Raw genomic sequence first — 1,324 nt, 5'->3', positions numbered from 1 at the left:
TGTACCCAGCTGATGGGGAGCTGGCCTTTGTCTCCTTGAGACCCTTTGCAGCAGTGAGTGACTTTGAGGACATAAGGGAGATGAGGAGCCTTCACTCCCAGGCGCTGACCCTTGTTGAGCCTGGGCCCATGGATGCAGCAGCAGAAACAGAAGGAGCAGAAGCCACAGACACAGGCTGAGCAAGTGCTGCTGGGCGTTCCCACTCCTGGCAGATGAAAAAGGGGTTCTAGTTTCAGTTTCCCACAGACCTGGAGCTCTGTGTGAACACCGAGGCTGCTGTCACAGAGGTGCACTGAGTATCAGCATCGTCCTAAGGCCTCAGCCCAGTGATGGCTAAAGAGTCCGGGGTGCCAGATCTGAGCCAGGTGATCAGACAGGACGCTGAAGGTCGACTCCTATAATAACAAATGCGGGATTAGGTGTCTGTTCCTGGCAGCACTTGCTACCAAGATCCGTACTACACCCAAATGATATTTCCTGATACAGAGGGGGCTGGATTCTGTGTACCTCGTTGTACCCTAACCTGTCACAGAATCTGTCCCTAGAGCAGCAAAACCTTGGTACCCAGAAATTGCTCAACTTCAGAAAATTACTAAATCTGTTGCCAACAAGGACAGATTTGGAGCACAATTCTCTAAAGAACATTTGCCTGGGGGGGTTCTCAACCTTCACTTTTAGGTCAAACACACAAAGAAGGTGGCTGTCTGGTCTGAGCAGTGGGGTCAGCTCAGGGAAGCCCCACTGCACAGGAAACAGCCCGTTCTTGTCTCACTTCCCCACAGATCTGGAGCACTGTGTGAGCATTGAGACTGCTGTCCCATGCTGAGCAGTAATAATCGGCCTCGTCCTCATCCTGGAGCCCACGGATGGTCAGGGAGGCTGAGTTGCCAGATCTGGAGCCAGAGAATCGGTCGGGGACCCCCGAGGGTCGACTGCTAGTACCATAGATGAGGGTTTTGGGGGCCGTTCCCGCGAGCTCTTGGTGCCACTGCACATAGTAACCACCCCCGATATTGGAGCTGCTTCCAGTGCAGGAGATGGTGACACTCTGTCCCAGGGCCCCAGACACTGCGGATGGCTGGGTCAGCACAGACTGGGCCCAGGAGCCTGGAAGAGGGAGAGACACAGAGATGGTGATACTGGGGTTAGAGACAAGAGAAGGAAGTAGGGCCCCGTGTGTCCTCCCAGGGTCCCTTTCCCTGTTCCCATATCCAGTCACCTGTGCAGTGAGCGAGGAGGGTGAGGAGGAGAGGGGACCAGGCCATGGTGGAGATGATCACCGTGTCCTGCCCTATGTGTCCCCACAGCTGAAGCAGAGCTTCCC

At 55.1% G+C, this 1,324-nt stretch overlaps 1 gene segment (V, D, J or C); it reads right to left on the bottom strand.

Moving 5' to 3' along the window:
* Window positions 1-727: 727 nt before the first annotated feature.
* Window positions 728-1,287, bottom strand: LOC105309962. The segment is given in 2 exon segments: window positions 728-1,107; window positions 1,220-1,287. Coding segments are annotated over 2 exon segments (426 nt in total).
* Window positions 1,288-1,324: the final 37 nt, after the last annotated feature.

This window comes from Pteropus vampyrus, unplaced genomic scaffold, assembly GCF_000151845.1.
Source record: "Pteropus vampyrus isolate Shadow unplaced genomic scaffold, Pvam_2.0 Scaffold969, whole genome shotgun sequence".
Lineage (NCBI taxonomy): Eukaryota > Metazoa > Chordata > Mammalia > Chiroptera > Pteropodidae > Pteropus > Pteropus vampyrus.
The sequence above is the reverse complement of the archived record's forward strand: the minus strand, read 5'-3'. Positions and strand labels throughout refer to the sequence as shown.